Source organism: Chlamydotis macqueenii, chromosome 2 (assembly GCF_036417535.1).
Source record: "Chlamydotis macqueenii isolate bChlMac1 chromosome 2, bChlMac1.mat, whole genome shotgun sequence".
NCBI classification, from domain to species: Eukaryota; Metazoa; Chordata; class Aves; order Otidiformes; family Otididae; genus Chlamydotis; species Chlamydotis macqueenii.
Window position 1 is genome coordinate 144,083,235 of NC_141557.1, and position 24,598 is coordinate 144,107,832.

Sequence of the window (24,598 nt, forward strand, 5' to 3'; positions counted from 1 at the left end):
AACAAAGTTGTTTACTTTTTTCCAGAATCAGATAAATCCTGGCTGTCGACTTCTGTTTAAATCGCATTTCTTGCTGCAAAGAAATCAAATTCATAACCAGCTCTTCTGGGCGTTCAAAAATACTAAATGCCTCTCTGAAGAATAAGCATCAGTCTTCAGATGAATGATTTTGGTTCTCCCATTAATTGTGTAGTAAAATCTCTGAGATAGTCACAAGAGGCACAGGGAAGTTTTTTTTGTATGCCATAGATAAGAATGAACCAGACTTTCCTCCAAATCTTTGTTGCAGTAAGGAATTTTTACTCAGAAATTCTCAAAAGACCAGATTGTACAGATTCCCAGCCCCCGGGATGCTTTGTGTCCTTGTTTGTCTCTACCCTAAATTGTTTAAATGCCTTTTTTTTTTCCTTTTCTTTTGGATTGGACTGCCAGCCATGCTTCTTTCAGGTGTTTTTGAGATCTGTTTAGAGAATGCCTTATTTTTTTTTCCGTGCTACTTTTCCATGCTTGCTTTTTCCATGCAATTATAACATGAAAAAGTACATGGATTGTAGTAGGAACGGAATAGGTTTGTAATAGTGAATGCCAGAAATGAAATCTTAATGCTCCTGAAGTCTATACCAGACTTCCCAGTGAATTCACTAGCCCCTGGATTTCAGGACTTCCCATATTTGCGGACTGCCTAGAGCACTTGGTGGGCAATGCCTGACTACCACAGTTTCTTTTTAGGGAAAGGGAAAGAATCCATTTGAAGTGACCTGTTCCTGGGAGGTGCTTCTGGAGAGCGCAGGGTGCCAGCTGGTCAGGAGGAGGTAAAAGCTGGAACCATCTGTTAGGCTGTTTCTAAGATGCAGTAAAAAACTTTGCAGTTGTATGCAGAGGATGGGAAGAGAAATAAAGCACAAGTTCAAGAGCTGGTCAGTGTATCTACCTACAGAGATGCCATGTCACATAGTCTGGAGATGCACATTCCTCCTGGATTAGCTAAGTGAGCAAATCCTCTCCGGTCAGTAACGGGCAGGATCCTAAGAGGCAGATTTAGGCTTTGTGCCTCTGTGGTAGGTTAGAGGCACGGAGGAGTGACTGCGTAGAAGGTCTCTGACATCTGGAGTTACTGGAGTGTGTGACATCTGTTCTAGGAAAATACAGTGAGATGTAAATGGAACAAATGGGGGTTTAAAAGGTTGTTAGCAATAGTGCAATTTTACACAAATAGGTGTGTGAAATGGGTGTTTGGACGTGATTATCTAAAACAGAGGTGCTGCTCATCCATGTTCCAAGCAAACACAGCATTTCCAGATCCAGTCCTCTGAACTTACCGCTTTGGCAGAGAAGGTGCCTGTCTTAACACCCAAGTGAGAACACAACTGTGTTTCACAGAAGCTGCCAAGAGCCAGAAGACAACAGCAGTGACCAGCCCAGCGTTTCCCACCTCTCAAAGGCTGCAGATTTTCCCTTTTTTTTTTGATGCACAGTTTTCCCTCCCCTGGAGCTCCTATAATGTAAGGATAGCTGCAGAAAAAAAAGACATTTTTGCCCCTTCTGCTTCAGATCTCAGACAAGTTAGGACTTTGTCCTTGCTGTCAGCTGTGCCTTTCCAAGCCTGACTGGTGCAGTCCTGACTTTGAGATCCTGGCTGGCGTGCTGGCTGCCGGCTGGCTGCCGCAACGTCAGTTTGGGTCACACCAGGCGATACGGAAAGACCCGTGTTGCCCGTTGTTGAAAAGTTAGTTGAAGGCTGGTTCAGAACACATGGAGTAAAAGATAAAAAAAGCTTTGCCACAGTATTTATTATATCTCTTTATTTATTTTTCCACAAGCAGATGGCTTGAAACAAAGCAAGAACCAGGAATGTGATCCTGAGGCTTTTCATCTTTAGATTTCTTTCTGTCAGAGAATAAATCTTGTTTCAGCCCAACTGTGCAGCTTTAATATAAAAAACCAAAAACAAATGCAACACAAAGCTAGTAATAAAGCAAGGTTCTGGAAAAGGGTCAGGCTTATAAATAATTCCTTCCTTTGGCTTCAAAATGTGCACAGAACTCGGGCTTTCTTCGCAAGACACGGGGGTCTGGTGAAGATGCAGTTCAAAGGCTGCAGTCTTTTTTCAAACTATTTGCCAGCTGTGACTATACCAATATACAGTTTGGGTGGGCTGAAGGAAGATGCATCTGACAAAGTTGCTTATTTTTGTTAAGTAGTTCCTATGAAGTTGTGTCCTTACTTGAACCTGTGTCCTACTCAGCTGGCCCTGCTCTTGCAGAGTCTGGATTAATTCAGACTCTGTATCTTTCTGTCTTTCCTGGCAGCAAAAGCACCGTCACCATGGTCTCTCAAGAACACTTTGACAATATTATGTACACTTGTTTGTCTTTCATGCTCCTGTTCTTTAATTTTAATACTCGAGTGCCTGAGACTCCGGAAGTCTTACATTTAAGTTATTCTGTACTGCAAGAGTAGATAAGTTTTTGGACATTCAGTTGCTATAGGCATTTCAACTGAGTCTTTTGTTAATCATAAGTCACCTGAAAAAGGCCATGTGACATTTTTACTGCTCAGATGACAGGTATTATCACTTTATTCCTGTGTGATTCTGGAACAATAGACACAGTATATTTGTAACAACAATCTGGTATTCCCTGCAGTAAGGCAAGCTATTTTATTAGCTACCTCTGCACTGTAATTCACAGCTTTATTAATTGAACTGTCCTTCAGACAGCCTCAGTGGTGAAGAATGTGTTCATAACATAGTTGAGAATAGAAAGCCTAACGGTATTTTTCAATTTGTTTAATTTATTTCAACTCACCTGCTGTCTGCCTTCCTCTGGGGCAGAGCACAGAAATGCATAATGCAGGACATACGTACACTTATCGATCTTCAAGCCTCACTTGCCTTGGTTTGAGATTATGGAGGTACTAAAAACTTGTAGCTTCTTTGCCCACAGCTATTTTGCACAGCACAGAAGCAAGACACTGTAATCACAATGGAAGCTTTGGTCTGAGGTAGGGCATTACTTCTTGAAAACTAGTGATTTTCTTCCCAAAATTCATTCTTTAAATCTTCAAAGATTTCAAGTAGTAAGGAATTACAGAGACTTTTCATACCACCTGAAATGTGGCATATTCAACAATGCAGCAGAATTTCACATCATAATGGAACATGAATTCATTGTTAATGAGTCAATTAAATAGTCCAGCCTTCATTTTAGGTAAATATATTTGACCAGCTGTAGGCTTAAAGGTAAAACTTCTCAAAACAAGGTCTCAGTTTCTGGAGCATCATTTCAAACAGAGCTTTCTTTTCTACTCATACAATGTTTACTCAGAGAGGATGCCCTGCCCAATCTCGTCTTGACTTTTATATCTATCACTGCACACAGAAGTAATGAGTTACTTCATCCCAAGCTATTCGAGATGGTGTCCCCACTGACCCCATATATGGGACCATCAACCAAGACCCTCAAAGTAAACACAGTTTTATCAGAGTGACAAGTTGTTTCTCCCATATCCATAGGGCTCTTTGAACAGCAGGAGCTAATGTAAGCAGTTAGTATATATGGTGGAGTAGTTGTTCATTGTTTCTCATAATACTACTCTTACAAGTAATTAAAATAAGCTACTGTGCCTACTGTACACTAAAATGAACACAGTCCATAGTTAAACCAGAACCTATCAAGGCAGGATGCTGCCTATATCAGAGGTTTAGATGAGTTCAGGAGTAATTAGGGACAAACCAAGAAAAATAACTCCAAGAGCTAAAAAAGGTTCATCATCTGACTCAGGAAACCCATAAACCAGAGTCTGCTGGAGGCTGGAAGGACATGCTGGGGGAGGTAGCACTGTGCACCTGCCTGTACTCTTCCATCGATGGAGTTGTTAGAGACACAACACTTGTCTTGATGAACATCTGATTTGACCCAGTACAGCCTCTCAGACCACACAGAGAAGTTAATTTCTAACCACTAACATTCCGACTGCCAGTCCTTTCCTTGGACTAGCAATACCCCGTATGAGTATTGTAATTTCACCTTCATAGTGTCATTCCTAAAATTCTACATACGCTTTGATACTTTAATATATCTTCCAGAGCTTGATCATGACCTGAATTTCCAGTGTACTAACAGCGGTAATTTTTATTACAATATTTAATCAGTTAATCTTTTAAACTAGTAGATTCCATTCTCAGTGCAGGAATCCATGCTGTTTAATTGCAACCAATACATGGAGAAAATGTTTTAAAAATAAGGAAGCACATAATTAAGAGGGAGGCTGCTTAGCATTAAATCATTACCCTAATAAAATTATCCTTTTGCATTAAAGAACGTTATCATTTTACTTAACTTGCTTCAAAATTTCAGAATTATTATGATCTTTTCATCTCAAATAACTATCTCACTGCAATGCCATAAATGTCTTTTATTTCTAGGATCAAATCACATAGTCCACTATATACATTTATGGAGTCTTACTTTAAGAAAAGTGCTGACAAAATCCAGTGTGTATGTAGTGAGCTCCATCATAAGAGAGCATTTGTCCCTATTCAGTAACTCTAGTAGCACAATAACCTCTATTTTATGTTGCTAGAGATAGGGAGGATGCCAGAACTGCAGTGATTCTGTGATGGGAGTGTACTCTCCACCACTCTGAAGCAGGATTTGAGAGTTTTTCTGCCTTCCTTCTGGAGAACTCTGATAAAATGACTAGATTTGGGGAGGAGTGGAGAAGGATGATGTCATTTGCCTTGACTTTAGCAAGGCTTTTGACGCTGTCTTCCACAATATGCTTGTACCCAAGTTACGATGTGATGTCTGGATGTGTGGACAACTAGATGGGTAAAAATCCTGGGCTCAGGATAGCAGTTAAAAAGTTGTACTTTGCCTGGATGCCAGTAACGAGTTGAGTAACACTGATTTCTTCTGCAGGACAGATAATTTCTTTTCCTCAGTCCACTGCTGTTGTAGTGGACAAAATGGTACCTGGGGTTGGTGGGATTCTTGAGTTTCAGTGAGAAACAACACGTTTAACCTATTGCAGAATGACAAATGCAGTTGTAGTGCTATGTCTGAATCCAGCAGATCGTAAATCAGTTCCTTTCTCTTGGGGCTTTCAGCAGCTTTGTGCAAATAATTTAATTTCTTTGTATATTCCTGATGTGTGGAAACTTAAGCCAGGCAACTTAATGATAGGAGAATTGTTGGCAGCTCAGCTTCTCTGAAATAGATTAGGGACTGATCCGACAAGCAGCTCAGGAGGCTAATCTGAGGGCAGTTTACCATTTGTAGCTACATGTGAGATGCAAGTCCTGTAACTGATTTAGCAGGAGCCAAAAGAGGAAATCAATACAAGGCCTAATTTACCACTGCTGTTCTGTGTTCTGCTGTGACATGCACAAATTGCTACACAATGAATATATTGCTGTTATTCTATACATGATCTAGGTATAGAATGATGATTAGTAATACCTTACTGCCTTAAATTGCCTTTAGATTAAAGAAAAAGTCCCAGTCGGTGGATATTAGTGGACCAGGATGCAACCCAGTGGCAGCTGAAGCTCAGACACCTCAGCCCAGTAAATCTTTGCCTGCACCTAAGACAGCTGCTTCTGAGGAGGAACAGAACAACACCGCAAACACCCAAAGGCGCAATCCACGGAGGAGCGAGTTGAAGAGATATTACACCATTGGTGAGTTATCTTTCACAGAAAAAAAAATCAAATATACTTATTGAAAAGGCAAGGTCCTGTTTATTTGTGTTTTATTTCTTTTGGTTAATTGCAGTTGGCTACTAAGATTACAAATGCCCACAGCAAGCTTTAAGATTTCATATCTTAATGCTGATGTCAAACTACCCTGAAGAATTAACCTGTTTTATTTATCTTGTATTGTTTACAAGAATTCTTTCTTTACACCTTTTTTTTTCCCTTAAGAACAAGTACTGAAGAAAGCATAAAAGCAATTTTGGGAGGAGGGATACAGGAAGAACATAACTGCCTTTGGCAATGGATTGCATCAAAGTTTCGGTAGAGATTGTTTGGAAGGCTCCTGGTTAGAAACAATTTCCAGTTTGGAGAGGGAGGAGGCCTGCTGAGTGTGAAGGATTAATTAGAGAGGGTTCTGAGTATCTTTCTCTGAGTATTGTGGTTTACTAGATATTTTTCTGGGATTTCAACATATACACAATTCTTACAAAACCATCTTAGGCACCCTAGAAGATGTTTCATAACTTGCTTCCTCATTAATAATTCCGGGACTGGGCCTGACTGATTCCATTGGCAACATTTTGCTTCTCACCTGATCAAAAATGAATGAAAACTGGCCTTCTTGTCTTTGTGCTGGGTTCATTAGCGCTTGTCAGAGGCAGATGTGCTAATGGGAGTGGTACAAACAAGAGAGATGGATGCTAATGCTGTGCTCTGAAGACACAAAATGTCAGTAGATTTAAGAAAAAGTAGTTATATATTTTAATGGTGGATTTGTGTGCTGTTGAACTGTTGCAGTGCAATGTGGTAATTTCTTCTGCTCCAAGGTAACCATTTGTGTGTCTTTAACTTGTCTAAAAGGTAAAGAAAAATGTGTTGCCTTATACATCTCTCATTGTGTTATGTCTGAACTGTTGAAGTTGGCTGTTGTTGTAGGTTATGTGGTTTTTAAAGAAGGAAAGTGCATTAGCAATCTACACATTTTAATAATGAAGGCTGTATTTTAAGTGGTGAATAATTGTATGTGTTTGCATTTTTTGATGATCTGCATTCAAATTGGGCTGCACAACTACCTTCTGAAAACTCATAGAAGTTTCAGTTGTCACTCAATCCTGTCTACCCCAAAATAAATACAAATGAGGGGAAAGTGAAGGCAGTGATGGGTTTATTAGTATATTGGACAATAGGTCTAAAACTTTACTTTAAAAACCTTAAATTGCATAATCCTTCTTTAAAGAAGACTCTATCGTATCATGTGTGAGAATAGCACCCTAAAATAAATACTTTATACTTAAATATAGAACATGTTTTCTGACAAAGCGTAGTTAAATCAGTGCACTTGAGTGGCTTTTTACTTTAAAATGTGTTCTCTAAGAAATATTGCTGTATGGCTTTTTTTCTCTGCCTTCCCCCAAATAATCTTAGAGGAATATCGAAGATACGCCAACATTGCTTCTTTCCTAAAGCAGGGGATCGAATGGGGGAGTTTTGCATAAGGCTAATAATGAAAGTAGAAATCCACCACATCTTTAAAATGAGTTCCTAATCTAACTCAAGATTTAAAAATTGACCATAGTGGAATGCTCTTCTGTGATCACGCAAAACATAGTCTGTGTATGGAAGCACAGTTTCAGGTTTGCGTTTATCTACTTGTTAAATATGACTCGCCTATATTTTCTGTTGGGAACCTTTACAAAATCCTTATAATGTGAACTCATCAGTGTTAGTAACTTAGATGTGCCTCTGGTGATCACAAGGTCTGAGCACTAGCTGCTCAGCATCTAACCTCAGTGCTGCAATAACAGGATGTCGTTCATACATTTGATTAATTTGTTTGAATATTGTGCAGCGCTTGATCTGATAGACTTGTCGACTGGAAAAGACCTCTGAAGGTTATGTAGTCTGGTGTCCTGTTTGAAGTGGGACTTCAGCCAGCACTAGATCAGAACAGCCAAAGCTTTGTCTTGCTGAGTCTTGACAGTCTCCTGGGGTGGATACTCTGCAGCCTCTCTGCGTATCACACTGCAACATGGACAGCGTTTCCATAGGCAACAGTATTCATGGGCAACTTGCCCATAAACAGATGCTAACGTTTGTGAACAACAGTTGTAGACCCTGGGGAAGTATGAAGGGAACAGACCATAGAAAGTGGCCACGCTTACATGGTTTTTCTTAAATATCATCTTCTGTTATCCTTGTACAGAGTATTGGGTGAGGTGGCCCAGATGGACTGACCCAGCATGGGAGTTATATTGGTTTTATGTTCTTCTGTGTACAGCCTTGTCTGTGCAACTTGCCTAAATCACAAGGAATAAGTTGCTAGAGCCAGTATTACTGCATTCTTCATTATGTTTGAATTTTGCTGACAGGCAAATTGAAGAAACAAGAGTTTCTCTGTGTCTTCGCGAACATTTAATGGCACATGTTCCTGAATATTGTGCAAATGAAGGGTTTAATCTCGGACAGCACAGTACTGACACCAGATGAACATGTTTACTGTACTGGTTGCATTGTTCTGCTATTGCGTCTATACTTTGATAACCTGAGAGGAACAATAACTATCTTCTTAGAGCTCCCATCAACTTCAGCATACTTTAAGTTATGTCCTGTCACTCCCTTGATTTAAAAGTCGTTTTCTATGACTTGTCTCAAAATTATTTCTAATAGACAAAATCTAATCAAATAACTTGTTACTTTCTGAAGAGGAATGTACTGATACACCTGCAGTGGACTGGGACTCTAAAACAGAAGAATACTGGATTCTAGTGATGTTTTGTGTACAGTTGGCTGTTAAATAGCTTAAACAAGCAGGAGACCTGTTGCTGACCTGATAAAATTACACAGGGTTACCTCGATTTGCCCTTGTTTGCATCTTGTTCTCTACTAAAAGCAATCTGTGCCCAAGATCGAGCAACACGAACTAATCACTGCTGTGGTAAATGGATTAAGAAGATGTGTTAGAAAACTAATGCTCTCAGCTGGCTTTGCTTCTTTCATTTTAAAATTAGTATTCTGTTACATTAACCTTAGACCAAATTGGCAAATGACAGTATTTATGGTAGTGACTAATGGAACCTGAGCAAACAAATGCCAGTGGTGTTTTGTGTTACTCTCATTTGCCTTATAACTCATTTTCAGTAATTATCATGATCTTCAAAGTACTTTATAGATATGAGAACTGGAAATATGGATATATAAAAGAAGCATGACATCTATATTTAGACTTCTACATATATACAGTTTATATGTTTTAAAATGTAAATGTCAGCATCACATTGACTATTAAAACTTAACTTCAATGTCTAGCCGAATTTGCTAATAACTGCCCACTTTATGGAATAGCCGTGCAACTTAAAACTATGTGTAAAGAAACGTGTAACCAGCTTTACTTTATCAAGTCATGGAAAGAGTAAAATGTTTTTTAAAATATCTTTTTTTTTTTTTTATTTGGCTATGCAGAAAGCACTTCGGAGATCTTTATATAAATCTCACTGTGCTTTGCAGACCCAAATGCAGACATTTACCTTGCACACATATGATTTGCAGAAGAGATTGTAGCAGCTTGTGTGTGCTTGCAGCTACTGTGAAATGGTCTAACAGACTGTATTTCTAAATACTCTGCACCATCAGAATGTTTTTTAATTTTTTGCATCACCTTATGTGTACACAGATTTACCTTGGACCTTTAGAAACTGAATGTGTAATGAGAAAGGACTATCCTGGTAACTTCAAGAGATTTTAAATTTCATCAGCATGCTCCTACTTTAGAGAGTTATCCACAAGATACTTATTTTGCATTTCATCTCTCCCACAGACTGCGTCTCAGATGCTTCCCAAACTTAATGAGTGCAGTTGCACTTTTTAAAAGTGGGGAAAATGTAGGTAAGAGAGAGAAGAACTGAGAGGAATAGGCATTCGGGAACAAGTTGTGTGCTTGTATGAAATGAAATAGAAAATGGAGATTCAGTGAGGGGGAGAGATAATTCTTCCATATGGCAGGCTCAGCAGGCAGGAAGGCTCCTGCACCTCCAGTGCTGAACTGGTGTGAAGAAATTGAGTGGGAACTCCTAGATTAATAAGGCAAGTGTAGGAAAAACAGTCTGCATGGTGGGTTGACTGAAGTTGGAGAACTCTAGAAACAGCGCCCAAGACACTTAAAAATAAAAACCTAAAATTAGAATTTTAAATGCTTCAGGCACTTAAAAATTCAGGCCACTTATTTCTGAAGTTCTCGTTGTTGAGCAACTCCCTCGAAAGAGAAAAAGAAGGTATCTGGGTCTTCAACACTCTAAAAAGTGGGCTGGAATATTATACAATGGAGAATTATATGGGTAACCTGAATTTGAAGCAGTAAGGCTGTATCAGCTTAATGCCGTGTCCAGGCCATAACTAACTGTTCTTAGCCAGCCTGTAGTTAGCTCAGGTGCAGCATCACAGCTGTGCTGCTTGTAGGACCCAACTGAAGGATTTTAGGACCATACTTCATGGTATAATGCCTCTGGATATACGTTTGGCAATTTATTCAGGTGACTGGAGTAGCTGATGTTGTTACCCGATAAAGACACGCGCTTGAGGTGTATAGTCTTGCATGCACTTGAAGTGTGTACTGTGTACGTGTTCTCATTAAGCCGTGAAAGCCTGGTGTATAGTGCTTAGATACCTCTAACAGAATACACCCAGTAGACTATCTACCTTGTAACCCTGGTTTTGTAGATGTAAAAGGCTTTCATTTGTTCTTTTTGCCATTAAAATAAAACTGCAGCACTGGTGTAGAGTAAATACATTATTTTAAAATATTATAGTGGCATAAAAATATTTTCCTAATCCTAGGAATTAGGTAAAAGAAATCATATGATAAATCTTAATATAGAATGGTTTGGGTTGGAAGGGCCCTTAAAGGTCATCTAGTTCCAACCCCCCTGCCATGGGCAGGGACACCTTCCTCTAGACCAGGTCACTCAAAGCCCTGTCCAACCTGGCCTTGAACGCTTCCAGGGACAGGACATCCACAGCTTCTCTGGGCAACCTGTGCCAGTGCCTTACCACTCTCATGGTGAAGAAAAACGAAGAAATCATGAAGCAGGATAGTAGTTCATAGTAGAAAATGTTGTCAGAGTACAGTGTTGGTGGGGAGAGGAGGCATACAGCAATTTTTAGTATATCTTCTAATATCTTATAAATGCCTTAATGCAAATGTTACTCTACAGCCTTCTGCTAGCACAGCTTATTTCATTTAGAAGACAACTCTCCACTATCTCAGGAGGCATCTTTTGTTGGTATTGTGTCTGTCTTCAGTAGAAGGTGTTGCTGCTACCGCTACCCACACTTAGTAGTTTAGACAGCATGCATTGGGTATGTGTATGTGTACATAATACACAGCATGGGGACACCTGGGAAATACTAACTGCCAAAGTTCCCTTCACTCCAGGGGTTCATTTTTAAAAAATTTATTTCATGTTCCACTTGTAGAAAAAAAAAAAAAAAAAAGGAACAAGCTCTTTTCTTCTCCAATCTCTCTTGCAAATGAGGTCAGCAGAAATCTTAATAGAGAAAATATTTTCTCCTAGCTTGACCTGGCCATGTTAGTACTCTACACTTGTATATTCCTTCAATATCAACATGTTATGTATTGAGAGTAGTTGAATTAACTGATATAAAATCAGTGTGGAAGAAAAAATGAAATTTTTGGGATAAGCAACGCTGAATAAATACATATTAATTGACTGAGTTTCCAAAACACATGTCTACTAGCTAATGGTAAAGTGATAAACAGGAAAAGACAGACTTTCCTGTAGGCTCCTGATCTTGTTTGTAAGGGAGGAAGTTTCGGTGGGTAGTCACTTTAGATTTAGCTGGGATTAGTTTAGTTACTACTACTAACTTAGCACTTCAAAATGTATTATAGTGAAAAGAAGATGGGTCTTCCAAATAATTTAATGGCATGTAAATATAAGTAAAGATTAGTCACAAGAATTATTATTAGTGCACAAAACAGTGTAAGAGAGTGTTTAAAGAGTGATAGAGAGTATAACAGAGATTTTATGGGGAAACCTAAACCAAAATCTTTTTTGCAAGTGATTAGTTAGTAAGACACAGTGTGTTCCTCCTGTTATGAAACAGAGAACTAAATGAAAACTGATCAGCTACTATTTAGTGGCTGTAACTATACCTAACCCTTGTGCTATATGCTTTCAATTGACTCCATTTAAGACTTGACTTTTACAGTGATTTGGAAGCATAAATAAATATCATGTTGTTTACATATGCAGTAGATTAACTTTCTTTCTGTTTACATACATTCTAGGCTGCTTCTGTAAAATTATTGCTTGCTCTAAAATATGTCAGAGCTACCAGAGTAAGTATGAATTCGTCCACACTTGTTACTAAATTTATATGGTGTCACACTATTTGCAAATATAAAAGTATTATGCAGGACTAATATGAGTTCGAGTGGTGATTTTGTATGTCAGAGATCTCTTGCGCAGATGGAGCTTTGTCGCTCATGGACCAGCTCAGCCTCTTTGGAGTGCCATAGACCATTGGTTAGACATCACAGTGAAGCTGCTATTGGGCTCCAGACTGGAAAAGGAGAACATCATTGCACCTTAAAAAAATATGCTTATTTACAACCAAGCTGAGAATCTTACGGGGTTTATCTCATGGGACTACTTGCTATTGCAGTCACTGGTTAAAAACAAAGTTAGGCGGCTTCCTCTTGCCTTCTCCTCAAAAATAAGCATCAACTTATTTGAAGGGCGGGCATTGTGGCCACTTTTTTTAGTGCTCAGATCCCTTCCTGCTCTGAGAGATTGTATTTGGGGTGCTCTAGAAATACCATATTCCTTTTAGGGGATGTGATCTGATAATAATTGATATATTTACTGTAGAGAGGTTTTTCCTGTGAAGAATACTCCACCTTTTTTCCAAACATGTTTTTGAAAAGTTCATATCATTTGGCGACTGAATATATTTGTTTTTCCTCTTCAGTTGAGTTGAATGTGGTTCCTTTCGGTAGTCACTCCTGAATATCCATTTCTTCTCCTGTTTGCACAATTGCCTTTCTTGTTTGTTGCTAATACTAGCAAAGCATGAAACGTATAGGTATATTGGAAGTCGTTGGATATGTGATGGAGTTTGGTGCAGTAGATGCTGTAAATTTGGCCTGCGTCCTCTCCCTTTTAGAGAAGGACAGATGGCAGATGAAGCTGCCACCTCTCTCGGAGGATCCAGATGCTGTTCACACACATTTGCAGAGTCTGACTCTGTCCCATTCAATGCACTTACAATTTCCTTACTCAACAGTCACTGCTTTTTGAGGAACATCTTTCTGACTGCTCCCTTTCAAATACGATCTCAGAAACTTTTAGAGAAGGCAATTTCCCTAGCACCTCATTACCTGTTTGTGAGTGATAAGGAAAGGGAAATAATTTGTGGAACATGTGGGTAATAAGGAAAGCAGCTTTCATAGCAACAGTAACTATGCAAAATTCTTACTCATTCACCTTTCATGAAGATTTTTATTACTGATTTAAATCACATAGCTACTCTGGATGAGCAAGCAAGCGTTTGCTCATGTCTTTGTGTTTTTTTCTTTTTTTTTTAGAATGTAAATCTTGGACCCATTAAAAGCTAGTTTTTAGTGTTGTATCCTTCTTTTGTAATTTACACATGCTCTATGTCTCCTTTGAATATATATGAGTATTGAGCTGTAGAGGCATAATTGACTAGAAGAGTGATGCTCATTAATGTCCTTTCATCTCAGCATGTCTCTTTTCTTAGCATCCTGGTTTTGTTTTTAATCATATAGATTGCTATCATATCATCTGCTGAGTAATTTTGGGAAAGAAGTATTTCAAGATTTTATAATTTCCTTGCTTTACATCAGCACAAAGCTGAAATCTTTTATAGTTCTGTAGGCAAGCTCTCAACTTGCAAGATCAACTAATAAATAGTATGTACCCTTGGGATATTAAAATTTGAATCTCTAGGGGAGAAAAAATGATAAAATGATTTGACCTGTAAGCTCCAGGCTGACAGAGGGTGCATCACCTTCAGTCTCTCTCTCTTTTGCAGCCTTCTGTCTACCGGAAAACTGGCTGAAAAAAATGAGATGATTTCTAACACCTCAAATGTGCCTTGAGCACCATTCTTTTGAGTATTGTGAAACAGCAGAGTCTTCCTTCTAACAGTAAAAGAACAAACAAAGAAAACGTGCATTCACTGCTGAAATAGCTGGGTGATAGCAGATGCGGTGGTAGCAGATGCAGATAAGGCTGAGGCTTTTGAGCCTGGAGGCAGGGTTCAGGGAGGACAATAATTAGTGGTAGTGGGAAAGGGCCAATCAGGGATCTCCTGAGAAAAATCTTGATCCGTAGAAGTTCATGGGACCCAATGGGATACATATGAAGAATGCTGAAGGAGCTGGCTGAGGTCATTGTGAGGCTGCTCTCTATCATCTCTGAAAGGTCACAGAGATCATGGGAGGTCAGTGATGACGGGAAAAAGGCAAATGCTTCACCCCTTTTCAAAAAGGACAAGAACGATTATTCAGGGAACTATAAGCTGTTTAGCTTCACTTTTAGTCCTATAGGAAAATAACGAAGAAATTTCTGGACAAGTGAAGGAGAAGGTGATTTGGAATAGCCAGTATGGCTTTACCATGGGTAAACCATGCTTTTCAAATTTTATTGCCCTCTGGGATGAAATAAAGAGATCTGTGGATGATGGGATAGATACTATCAACCATTACTGGTAGATACTACCAACCATTACTTTAGCAAATACCATGTTTTGTCATGGTCATCGTCTTCCAGAGCACCCCTCTGTCCATCTTGAGACATTATGGCCTAGGTGGTTAGACTACATGATGGCTGGAAAAACTAAAAAGGCAATAGTCACCAAGATGATAAGGGGCCTTGTGGTGAGGAAAGGCTGAGGGAGCTGGAGAAGGGACAGATTCAAGGGGACCTTACAGCAGCCTGCCACTATCTGCCAGGAGGCTACCAAGAAGATATCTGGTATTCTGCTCTTTGCAATGGTCCATGGCAGAACGGTGGGAGACAACTGGCCTAAACTTAAATATAAAAGGTTTAGACATGATATAAGGAGAAACATTTTCCCATAGGGAGAGTCAAGGAGTGCCTCAGGATGTACAGAGAGGATGTGTGGTCTCTGTCCTGAGAGGTTTTCAAGACCCAACAGGGCTGAAGCCCTGAACAACCTGATCTGACTTTATAAGTGACCCTGCTTTGAGCAGATGATTTGATTTCAGACCTTCCCAGCCTGATTCAAACTTGAAATTCAAGGAAGTGAGTTTCACTGCACGGGCAGAGGGCTGTTCCTAGCTTACTGCTTTCATCAGCAGAGAACGCTCTCCTCAACCGCTTGTAAGAGCCTGAATTTTGCAGTCTTCATCATGGACTACTGGGCTACATTGATTTCCAGTTATTTTATCTGGTAAACTTCTCCATGAGAAGGAGGAATATTATCATGCCAAAACACCTGTTGTGATTATTCATATTTTATTCATTCTGACGTCAAATGTGAGGTTTCCAGACAGCTTGATAATTCTATACAGCTAAAAAAACTGCACTAAAACTAATTATAAAAAAATGTGATTTTTTTTTAAATCAAAAAGAAAAATGTTAAAGTAGATTAATTCATTACCTGTTCCTCTGATTCTCCACTCTTATTTAAAAAAAAAAAAAAGGAATGTAAAATATCACAGAAGATCTGTTAGTGCAAGGGGAGTCTGGTATTTCTGGTTTAGTATTATGAAAGCTATGATTTTTTGGGTGTTAATCAGAGACCCAAGTTTATTGATAGTGTGAAACATCTTGGCATATTTTTTATTTATTCCCTTGAGCTTTTTTTCAATCCATAAAAAAGCCTGCAGGGATGGAGGGGCGGGGGTGGAAAAAGACATTTTGGAAAGGACCAAAGCACAAGTACTACAGGTAATCTCCATTTGGAAAGTGATTTCCCTTCCCTCTGAAGCTAACACTGAGACAGTGAAGCCAGTAAGTTTCCTTCTGTGCAACGTAATATGTGAGCACGGAATTGAAGATCGAAGTCTGGTGTTATTTGTTCTAGAACAACCGCACTAAAGCAGAAGCTGGTTTGGAATGCAGTGACAGAGTGGCCCAATCTGGCTGATGCTGTGAATGGGTAACACCGGACAACCTCCAACCCTACGCAGCCCTTGGTGTGGGAGGCGTGGCCGGTCTCTGTCGCCACGACCGATGTTTTGAATACCGCGGTTGTGTCAAGGCAAAGTGGCCTGTGCTGATGGGGTGGGACTGTCTCCCTCCCCTACAAGCAGATTGCTTTCCTGTGAGTCTTGCAACAATCTAATTCAAGTCGTTTGTACTGTACTGGGACGGACCCCATCCAACATTTAATATTTCTGGGTCCTGAACATGAGGGGCTACCAAATATCTCCCAGCACATACTGGGCTCCAAACAAGTTGAGAAACTTCCTCTTCTGCTGCCAGTTTTTTTTTCTTTTTTCAAATTATTTTTACATTTTCCTATATTCAGACTTTCTCTTTATATTGCTAGATAAATAAGAATGAGATGCAATTTTCAGTAGATAGAGCTGCAGGGTTAGGTTCATCTCCAGGACAGCTTGCTATGAGATTCCTTTTGGATCTTAACAAACTGGCTTGTTATTATGCTCTTCCTCCCCAAAATCCTATGGGAACTGAGTGTTGTTGCCAAACGTTGATTTTTATCTTGGGCCATGAAGAATAGTTGGATTTTATCATGGAGTTATTGTACTATTGAGCGTTCCACAATTTCAGAGTATTAGTATGCACATAGGAGTATGCAAAGACTTTAAAAGCATAAAATATTCAACATTTATGAAAGAAGCCTTTTTATAAATTTAGATACTAATTGGCCAGATATGTTCATGAAAACTAAATAGTGGCAGCAGCCCACTATGTTTCCAATGAATCTCATTAATTAATAGGCTTGAGAGATTCTTTTATTCTTTCAATTTGCAGGAGATAGGACGACAGTCTCTTTCCTCTGCCAGCGAAAATGTGGCAAGCATGATGTTCTGAGAGTTGTCGATTTGCAGTTTCTCAGGCACCTTAGGCATACATTTGCTTAAGAACATGTGTGACTACTTGGGTATGCAATTAGGTGCTTTTGTGTCCTACCTGCAGTTTAAATGGTGTTGTTCCTCTTTCATTTGTATGTAAAACAGTGCTAAGATTGGGTTTGCCAACTTTCTGATATTCTTGCTCTGAGTAAGTCTGAGAGAAAGTAGATCCTCCATATAGTCATTTTTGAATACATACAACTTAAATGTGCTAAGAAAATTAAACCATGTTTTGAGAAATTAGCTTAAATTCATTCTAGAAATTAAATGAAAAATGTTCTATCTAAGAAGAAGAAACTTGTTTTAATAAAACAGGAAGCACTGATTGCTCACAAGTCAAAGACTTTCCAGTGTAGCTGCCAACGTTAACAGCAGCTGGCACTGGCACAGGTTGCCCAGACAAGTTGTGGATGCCCCATCCCTGGAAGTGTTCAAGGCCACGTTGGACGAGGCTCTGAGCAACCTGGTCTGGTGGAACGTGTCCCTGCCCAGGGCAGAGGGGTTGGACTTGGTGACCTTTAAGGTCCCTCCCAACCCAAACCATTCTATGACTCTATGATTTTTATCAATACATACATATATTCCAAACCGGTCAGATAGAAGAGGATAATATAAGGGTTTTAAAAGAGAAATGTTATTTCTTGTTAGCAAAGATTTTTTGCCTGCTGAAAAAAAAAAAAACAACAAAAAACCAAACCCAGTAAGCCAAGTAGTTTGTCCTTTTTTACATACTATGTTTCTCTTTAAGGGTTACAGATGGGATTGTAACTCATCACAAGTACAAAGTATGAGAGTTAAGATAGATAATTTGAGAAAAGCTAACCTCAAACCCTGCAGCACTCTCCTGCAAGAGGGGAAGAGTACATTTTTCCATGACAAGGTTGTCCTGAAAGATTGGCTTTTTAAATGAGAATACATCCAGTCGGATAGCATATTCTTAGGGATAGCGTGTCCTTATTACACTTGGCTGTAACTAACCTGCCAGAAAACACTTTTTTCCAATAAGCTCCGTTAATAAAGGTGGATTGGGTTCAGCTCACTGTCTCTGTATTCACTGACCAGGCTTCCTGCATTTGATGGGCTTTTAGAAGCCCCGTCTCCTTCCCTATTTTACTGCCATAAACACCATCAAATAGATTTTCTTATTTCATTTACCAGAGACAGAAAAAGCATAACTTCATTTTCTTTTGGATAGTTTGCCAATTTGTTCTTCAGGACAATAAACATTTTTATCTACACTGTCAAGAACAACATGCTGCAAGTAAGTTCTTTTGTAATGATTTAATTTTTGTATTTTTCTGTGAGGATTTGGTAAATGACAGGGACAGCTTCAAAACGGGATTTTATTTAATGTTGTTTTTTAAACATGAGTAGTGAAGCTGTCATACAGTGGGAGAGAACAAAAATTCTTTATTACATCTCGTATGTATATTACTTAGCAAAGAGATGCTGAGAGATTATTTCATATGGCTGAAATCATATGTCTGAGGGATCTATAATTCATCTGGATAAACCACGAGTTAATAAGCTCTGCTTGGGTACAGGGAGAGATATCCCATTGCAGAGATAAAGGCGTTGGAGACAAGGAATGGGCAGCACTGCAGGTATGAAGAAAGTAGGCTCGGTGAAGCATCAGTACAAGAAGAGAGCAGCAAAAGTGGGGGGGAGTGCAAGCAAATGAGAAAGAAGCCCGAGGAGGAGAGGAGCTATCACAAAGTTCACTTGAGAAGAGCTGGAATAATGATGCAGGAGATCGGAAAAGCCCTGTCTCCTGCCATAATCCAATGTTCTGTTAATAAAATCAACCACTGTCGTTCTGATTCTTGTTCTGCTGATGACGTTCCTGTCAATCGCATTTGGTATTAAAATATCTTTAATTTTAAAGAATAGGGAGATAATGTCTAGCTAACTTACTTTATTAGTAAAAATACAGACTTCTCATTTCAAATATAGTGATAAGAAGTGCTTTCCTTCAGTTACACTGTTGTGAGGGGGAAAAGGTGGAAACATGTAGCATGTTTTAGGTACCCACCCACTTGTAGACTTGATACTTGCCCTTTTCTACTGTCAAGATGACTTATGTGTGAATATGATATAAGTAGAGGGGGAAAAAACCTAAATATGATTTGATTTTTAGTTGCTAGAGACTTCAGTGGGATCATGCTTTTCTAGCCAATGCGCGTAGTATGTATGATAGGAAACTATGTATAGTGGCATCTGTTGCTTAACAGCACAACTGATGTTTTAGTTTTGAGTGTTCATAAGCTACCTGTAAGTTATTATACTGTCTCTGTGCTCTGGAAGATAGGAGATGCACATTATGGTGGGTTTGTGCTTTCTTTTTTCTTTCTTTTTTTTTTTTTTTAATTACAGTGTATAGATTATTTTAGCTTTGCTAAATGAAACAGTGAAAAAAATTTTTACAAACAGGACAGATGATTGTTAAGATTTGCAATTATTCTTATTTTGTGGGAGTTCTATTTCATGATCTTTATGCTCAGCTGCTCGATGAAACAAGTTCCCTTAAAACCATCTGCAGTAATACTACAGCTTTCTTCTGATATCTGTCCTGCTAAAACTGTCTTCAGTTAGCTTGCTAGTTGGTTGCTTAAGGCAGAAGTACCAGAAATATGGAAGGTATACGCAAACTGCTATTATTTATACCAACATCAGCCTTGAGATGTAATGTAGGTAATGTAGGTTCTTCCCCAAATGTCAAGCCAGCAACGTGTGTGGGGAGGGCAGCTGTGTTTTAAAGTACAAAGCAAAAACCAGTGTTGGGGTGAGCTGGCTTCCTCCATCCCAAACTTTCCTACAGGTGCCCTGCGTAACTTCGGGGTAAGAACAGCAGGATGTGGCTTCCCAGGCGCCAGGCGCTGAAACGAGAGGTTAGAAGGCTGTATTACAGTGCCACCAGGTGACCGCAGAAAATGTAGGGGTTGCTGCCAGAGTAATTTGGTTCAGTAATTATTTACAAATTCTGCTGTAAAGCATGATTTTCCTCCCTAGTATATATAGATCTTCAGACATATCTAACCTATGTTTGCTGTAAGATCCATCGTAAAGCCAGTGTATATGTATGGGGGTTTTATTGTTTTTTTTGCGGGGAGGGAAGAGTGGGTTGCTTCTGGGATTCTTTGCAATTTTTGTGGATTTCAGGGAACCATGTTCAGGTTATGGCAGAAAGATCCATCTCTCTGAGCTTGTTTACTTCGGATACAGTACAGATGAGAGAAGAGCCAGGACAATATTCTAACCAATATCAGTCTAATGTTATTATGTGAAAATCCAAGGCATGCGGGATAAATGCATTAATTTTTATTGATGCCAGTTTGAATCTAAGTTATTTAGCATCAAGTAATGTTGTTTGAAAGCAAATTTAATTTATATGTGACATCTGTGATGATCCTGCTGGAGTGATTTATGTAGGAAAGTTGCTAGGAATGTGATCCTCTCCTCGTGGGGAAATTCATATTAATAAAAGAAGATATTTGCAACTCTGAGGAGTTTGTTAGCTAACTAGTGTTAGTTGTTTGCTAACACTTGAGACATGTTAGTATAATGGGAAAGCTGTTGTCATGCAGTCTACCATCACAGCAAGAGAAAATTAAATAAACAGGAATCACTTCCAACACAGTATATTCATGAAGCACTGATAAAGGTAATACCGAATGATTAAGGTTTTAAAATAATTTCCTCTTTTGCTATATTTGTGTTTGTTAAGAAAAACAGGGTCTTCAGTGAAAGTGTAATTGGATTTCATGGCTTGAAGCAACCTGCCCCCATGGCATTTCCCACTCAGGAAAATGCTACAAGTTGCTGAATTAATGCAGGGTGAGGGAAGCAATGTGTTTTCAGTTGAATATTTGTATTCCCTCTACTAAAGTTTGTGCTTTCCTAGGGTGTAAGGATGTAAAGAAACAGAGAACAACTCTTCCCACTCATGGAAGTTAAGAGTTCAGGAGAGGGAGGGAAGATGTTTGCCTTTTCTTTTTAATCAGCTTTAAATTCACAGCAAAGAACTGATGGAGACTTGCTCTTTCCTTGTAAACTTCTGTAAACAGTATAATTCATGCTACATGTCTTGTAGTTTGTGAGAGTCCTTACCTGTCATTTTGTTATTTTCTGTGAATTTTGGAGCAGATCCTTTTTCACTTGAAAAAGCGAAATTGTAGGCAGGCTAAAGACATTCTAAAGCCTCTTCCTTCTCCTAGTAAACACAACTTGATGTAAGCATAATTTGTAAACTGCTGCTGTCGTTTAGGGGGAGGAGAGGGTACTCAGTGCATTGCACGTCCAACGGGGAAATTAGCTGTTACCCCGTTAATCACTTCAAAATATCAGTGCTGCAAATCCGATTATCAGATGAGATTAAATGCCTTCTACTTAGCCATGTAGAATTTGTGAACACAGACAATTTTTTTTTTTTTTAAAAAGTGAACTTCACAAAACTTGGGGGCAGATACAAAAATATATAATTTGTTTTACTGTACAATGCAAATGTAATCTACACTACTCATTCATGTTCACTGTTCATTCATGATCCCTAGGTAAAGGTATCAAGCTGCTCAAGTTCCCAGTGCTTGGAAAGTTCAGTGTCTCTAAAGTTTACTCTGAGTTTGCTTCATGACAGCTTTGAGCAGAATCTGGCCCATCGTTTCTGCACAGCGCTATCAGTAGGTTGTGTGGGGCAGGGGTGGAATTGGCTTCACCTGAATAAAGGTGTTGTGTTAAGAATGTATGTGATTCCTGTAGGGGTATGGAATTAAACTGGGAGCAGAAACAGCCTGACAGCTTCCAGGCGGGACGTGTGTGCGCATAGCGCGCTGCTCAGGCAGAGGCGTGTGTGGGAGAGAAGAGGATGTGACTTGCTTCTTTCTTCCCCCACTTCTTGTCCCAACAGATTTGCACTGACAGCGGAATAATAAATTAACCCCACTGAGTTCACAGCTTCAATCCAGAACTGGATGTCCTCTTAACACTTGCATAATTTGCTAACTTAATTGGAAATGTTTAGTTCTCCTTTCTCTAGCTGTTTACCACTGTGGTGCCTGAGTGGTGTCCACATCTGCTTTTGAACCCTTCAAATGATGATGATTTTTAATAAACAAGTGCTTTTTAATAATTATTTTCTTTGTGCATTCTTTCCATTTTTTCTTTAAAAACCCCTAATCTTGAAAAACATTCAGGAAACAATTCAGCCAAACTACTTTGCAGTATTGAAGCTAACCTAGGCAGGAACAGTTTGTACAGTTTGCAGAGCTAAAATGTGGCCCTCTTGGAGACCACTGACCTCTTTTCAAACAAAAGCGCGCAGTGAGAGCACCATCTGTGGATTTCTAATAACTTTGTGAATCAGGATCTGATCACTGAAGTAAAACTTCTCGAGGCACAAACTGGAGTGGAAATCAGGTTTTGGGTACCGCACAATCAGTGGTAGCAACGGCAGTAAACCTCTTCGCTCCAGGTCTTTCCTGCACATGGTTGCACAGTTGTTGTGGTTTCACAGCCATCTACTCAAAACCATCTGTAGACATCTGTCTTGTGCCTGTGTGTAATCATATCAAAGAGATTTTAACTTCTGCTGTAACACTGATGTGGCAGAAAAATTACTTTTTCAAGATGTGAGCGTAGGTCTTCTGTTGCAGTTTTTGCTCTAGACTGTCGGTATGAAAGTATAACTTGTGAGACACAAGCTTGGTGGCTGTCATGTAAATAAATGCTGTGATTTTCATAGGAATAGTTTATGTTCATATTTATCAATGCTGTTTTCTAGAAAAGGGATGTAAAATTGAAAAAAGGGCTCATTCAAAAAGTTAAAAATACTTCTGTATCTTCTGTTTTGAAACCTTAGAAGATTTTAAGAATGTCTTTCTCTCTAAATATTTTATTAATGAGCACATAGTGAATTAACTACTTTCCTCATAATGCAAAGTTTTTCAAATATTTGACACACTGAAACTTGATAGTGAGGATACCTTTATATTGTTAAATTACATGTTACTTGAGTTAAAATTTTGACTGATTTTAACTAGTTTATTAAGCAGTGACAGTATCTTGAATGAGCACAGCTCATTCCCTGTAGCTATATCATGTAGTAGTTTGAGTAACAGTAAGTGATCAGACTCTTAATTACTGTGGCATCTGAGAGCCCCAATAGTGAAGCTCCCATGCTTGGTGTGTTACAAATAGGACAAGAGACATAGTCCCTGCTCCAAAGGATTTCCAGTCTGAGAGGCTGCTCAGGAAGGCACGGCGGTAAGCAGCACAGAGGAAACTGTGAGTATGTCCATGCTGCGCTGGAACTGGCTCTACGGGAGCAAGAACCAGCCCAGGAGACTGGTCTGAAGACATCTGCCCTGCCTGTGATAAACTGAGACAAGGGGATCCAACCATAGACATAGAAGTAGAAACTGTGCTTTCGCGGAACTGTTTCTTCTGCTTCTGCATCACCCTTTGCTTATCTGCACAATGCTTTCCCGTAGCATATGCATTTACCAAATCAGATTAACAGGAGCTTGGAGATCTGGGCAGAGCGCTGCGCTACTTGCTCAGGTGGCCAACAACCGCAGCTTCGTCTTACCGCTCTCAACGTTGCTGTGGGCAGTACAGCAAGGGACTTAAGCAGCACCTTAGTGGAGGTTTGGAAGTGTGCTTAAGAAAGCCCTTCCAAGGAGCAGTACCAGAAGAAGAATAAAAGTACTGTGGAATTAAAAGTAGCTAATTGAAGCTAGCCTAATTGGCATAGCCAAGGCAGAAGTCAATTTCTTCCATTATGGGCATATAACTTTAAGGTATTTTACAGTATCCAGGACTAAGAGGAAAGGGTTAGAACGGATGGTTACAACTTTTAGGATATAATTTTGCTCATTTTTATATTTTAAAATGTCAAGTAAATAAACAGAGCAGATTTTGCTTAAAATATGGATTTATGGAATGTGGAGGGAGTTGCTTCCTCTTGATATACGAGGAGTCTTTGAACCTCATTTTCCTCTTTCTTTTTTCTTTTATTGGTAGCAAGCTGAATAAGATCTTTAGGTGGCCTATGAGCCATGAGACAGCTTGAACTGACATTTTTGATGTCCTGAAGTTTTAAATGTTCATGATTTCTTAGAGTTTGTTTACAGTTTATCTCATGTTTTTGTACTTCTCAGAAGGGTGTTTAAAAAATACGTTGTTAGTGTTTCATGTTTTATACAAGTGTTATGTTTTATATGAGATTACCTTATTGGTGCAGCCAAGGGAGTATATAAGGAAAATGTTCCATGTCTGTCCTCCGTTGTGAAAAGCGAAACAACAGCTCACCTTACAGTCTTGTATATTATAGCCATGCACGTCCTCTAACAAAGCTCTTGTCTTCTGAAATATTAAACTGCAGGACCTATGTAGTCTTTTAGGGTGTGAAGATCACTGAGTGTTATGGTATTTTGAATTTACAGAAGTTCTTGATACTTATTCTGGAGAGTTCAGATATTTTTCTGTGGTTCTGTAGAGAATATAGCTAGCTTCCCAACTGAACACTGAATGTTAGTAAAAATGAAAAAAAAAAAAAAACAACCTTAAACTGTTAGTAAAAGTATTATTACCCTTATTTGAGCTAATAATGTTGAAATTGTGCTAGTAAAAGCTCATTGAATTAACAAGAGGATATCAAGCTTTTCCACTCTGGTCAGTAGCCCAGAACTAATTCAGGCTGTGGCTCTGGGTGGGATCTATGCCTCTGGAATGAACTGGTGGTATGGGAACGGTTTCTGCTGGTAAAGCGTGTCGTAAAAGACTATCCCAATTAATAC

The 24,598-nt window shown here is 39.1% G+C and overlaps 1 protein-coding gene across 5 annotated transcripts in view; it reads left to right on the forward strand.

Annotated features, from left to right (window-relative positions):
* OXR1 (oxidation resistance 1) overlaps nt 1-24,598 on the forward strand; it is a 282,379-nt gene that overhangs the window by 134,342 nt on the left and 123,439 nt on the right. For all 5 annotated transcript variants that reach the window (XM_086741158.1, XM_086741159.1, XM_086741157.1 and 2 more), the window contains one exon: nt 5,487-5,683. In XM_086741158.1, coding sequence (XP_086597284.1) covers nt 5,487-5,683 — 197 coding nt within the window. The remainder of the gene's footprint in view (nt 1-5,486; nt 5,684-24,598) is intronic.